The 2,393-nt window shown below is 30.9% G+C and overlaps 1 protein-coding gene across 1 annotated transcript in view; it reads left to right on the forward strand.

Moving 5' to 3' along the window:
• Window positions 1–231: 231 nt before the first annotated feature.
• The window catches only part of LOC109540593 (mucin-17), a 10,727-nt gene continuing 8,565 nt past the window's right edge, over window positions 232–2,393 (forward strand). Inside the window, exons 1-2 of the mRNA XM_019909017.2 lie at window positions 232–807; window positions 1,267–1,416. Coding sequence (XP_019764576.2) covers window positions 748–807; window positions 1,267–1,416 — 210 coding nt within the window. The 5' untranslated portion in view covers window positions 232–747. The remainder of the gene's footprint in view (window positions 808–1,266; window positions 1,417–2,393) is intronic.

Genomic DNA, 2,393 nt, shown 5'->3' on the forward strand with positions numbered 1-2,393 from the left:
CMCAAAGAAAACATTGATAATATTTGTCTTGAAAAATCGTCTTTTCGACCTTCAAACTCTTATAACGTTCAAGATTCTCAACTGATTTCAAGTTTGCAAAATACAATTTTTAGACCAAACCACTCGTATTAAGAGAGTTACAAATTTATTCATACTGAAGGATCTGATGCGCCATATAACTCAGMCATTAATCAGAGTTAAAATGTAAATTAATTTGCAATTACATTTGAGAAATGTTTTAAAATCGCTTTATGAAATGAAAAGAAAGAAAAGTTACTGAAAGTATTTACATTTTTATATCAATCATTATTTTGAAAGCAAGTGTTTTTTTCAACAATTTTTATACACCCATTAAGATCAAACCCTCTAAAGAACCAAAACACCTTTTGCTTTAGTGCCTCATAAATAGCAACTGCTTCTGAAAACAATGTTATCTAAAGTCGTTCTTTTTTAATATGAAAGAGGTAGTATCTATCTAATGCATTAATTATATATATTATCGATGTGTCATATCAGTCATAAAACATTTATAGCATCAGAGAAGTATCTTAGGTCTTAGGTATAGTTTAAAAAATATTGCTCATTCTTAACACCCTAAGCATTTATATCTGGGTTTATTGGTGCAATTTTGGTACAGCGACACAATTTAAAGATATATTAATGTCTCTTAATAATCCTTCAGGATTTGTTCTTAATTGCGGTATATAAGCCAGATTGTTATTTGATATTGGTCAGTATTAGCAAGCAATGGATTTACGTTTAGTTTTTGTAAGCTTGGTTTTGAGCAGTGTAAATTGTCGAAGTACTGTAAGTAAAAATTCAGGAAATGAATAAGATTTGTTTAGTAAAAACATGCTACTTGATGGAGGTGCAAATCCAAAGGTGTCAGATCGGGTGATCTAAGGGGCCACATACTTAAACCAAACTAATCCAAACATCCCTTGAGTGAAACTGACTTATCCGTGCATAGAAAAACGTAAAACTTGGGTTGATCAACAAACTGATGAAGCAGCTACTGACAAAATTGACTCCTTGGTTGATAATGGGCTGCAATCAAACCTCCTACTGCTTCGACGGACAAACGAAAGCTTCTTTAGGCTTTGGTTCTTATCAATTATTGCACTGTAAACTCTACCTAGAAGTTTGACTCCATAGTTCTGAATCACCTTGTTCAAGATTAAGCTTTCCATAATTATATATAACTAAATTTTTTTTTTCACTTTGCTTCTTTTATCTGTCGATCCATTCAACTTTCATCATGTTTAGCGTCCGGCAAACTTGGAGAATGTTGTTCCTGGTCACTTGGAGTCATGGAATCCCGAACTTTTTGAAAAAATATTTCCTAACGTCGATCTCCAGCTAGATAATCGAATAGTAGGTGGAATTGAAGCTACTCCACACTCTAGACCTTATCAGGTAAGCAGGCGCTAAGGGTGACCAATGAGAAAACAAAAGGAAACATAGATCTAAAGAAAAACAATTAATTTACTTACCTTTGAAAATATAAAAAAAGTCATGTAGGTTTTCCCTAGAGAATAAGGGAATTTCAAAGGAGTTCAATAAAACATTTCATATTCCTTTCACGAACTTGATTAATTGAAAATTTTAATAAACAACGCTCTTATATATTTTGCCGTTTACGCAGACAATTATGACTATTTATAAAATGTTTTAGAAACACTGTTCAACATTTTTGTTGCTATTATGGACACATTTTATTTAGAAGAAAATATTAACGGCTTGGTTTAGAAAAGCTGTAAGAAAATATTCGTTTTAATTCAAGATTAGATAAAAATTCTCAAATAGCTCAGAATTTTTAAAAAATTTAGCTTACTTTCTGGTTAACTCTTAATGTTTGGCCTTTATTGAAGGGATTCCTCTTCAAATATGAGAAAATAGTGTATGCTATTATTAGCGTTATATTGTATAAATGAGTTAAAGGAAAACAACAAAAATACATATGTAATTCAATAAAACACAGTCAGATTTAGGATAGAAACAAGGCGGAACTTGTAAAATTTGAGGTCACATTTTAATATTATAGCGACTTTTTCAAAAATCTTGTGTCTAAACTGCCAATGGTTTCTTTAAGATTATGTCTACATTTAAATATAGAAAGTTGAAAAATATAAGAAAAGTTAAAGTTTTCTCTATTGTATATTATAGCTTTACTGCTGTTTTATATTTGAGTTAGGTTAGAGTAGATGTGTGTTGTCCCTTTTATCACATTTATTAGTTCAAAGACTCTTAGATATCAAACTTATCCCCATAAGTTCCCGTTGGCTCCGCGCACAAGAATGTTTTTTACAAACTTCTTTTTGGGTATTTCGCCTCAAAAATTTTTGTCTTTAAAAAAGACAGAATTTCCTCACGTCTTTTATTACAGATTGATA

This window comes from Dendroctonus ponderosae, unplaced genomic scaffold (assembly GCF_020466585.1).
Source record: "Dendroctonus ponderosae isolate FM_Combo_2020 unplaced genomic scaffold, Dpon_F_20191213v2 Dpon_F_20191213_6, whole genome shotgun sequence".
In the NCBI taxonomy this organism is placed as follows: domain Eukaryota; kingdom Metazoa; phylum Arthropoda; class Insecta; order Coleoptera; family Curculionidae; genus Dendroctonus; species Dendroctonus ponderosae.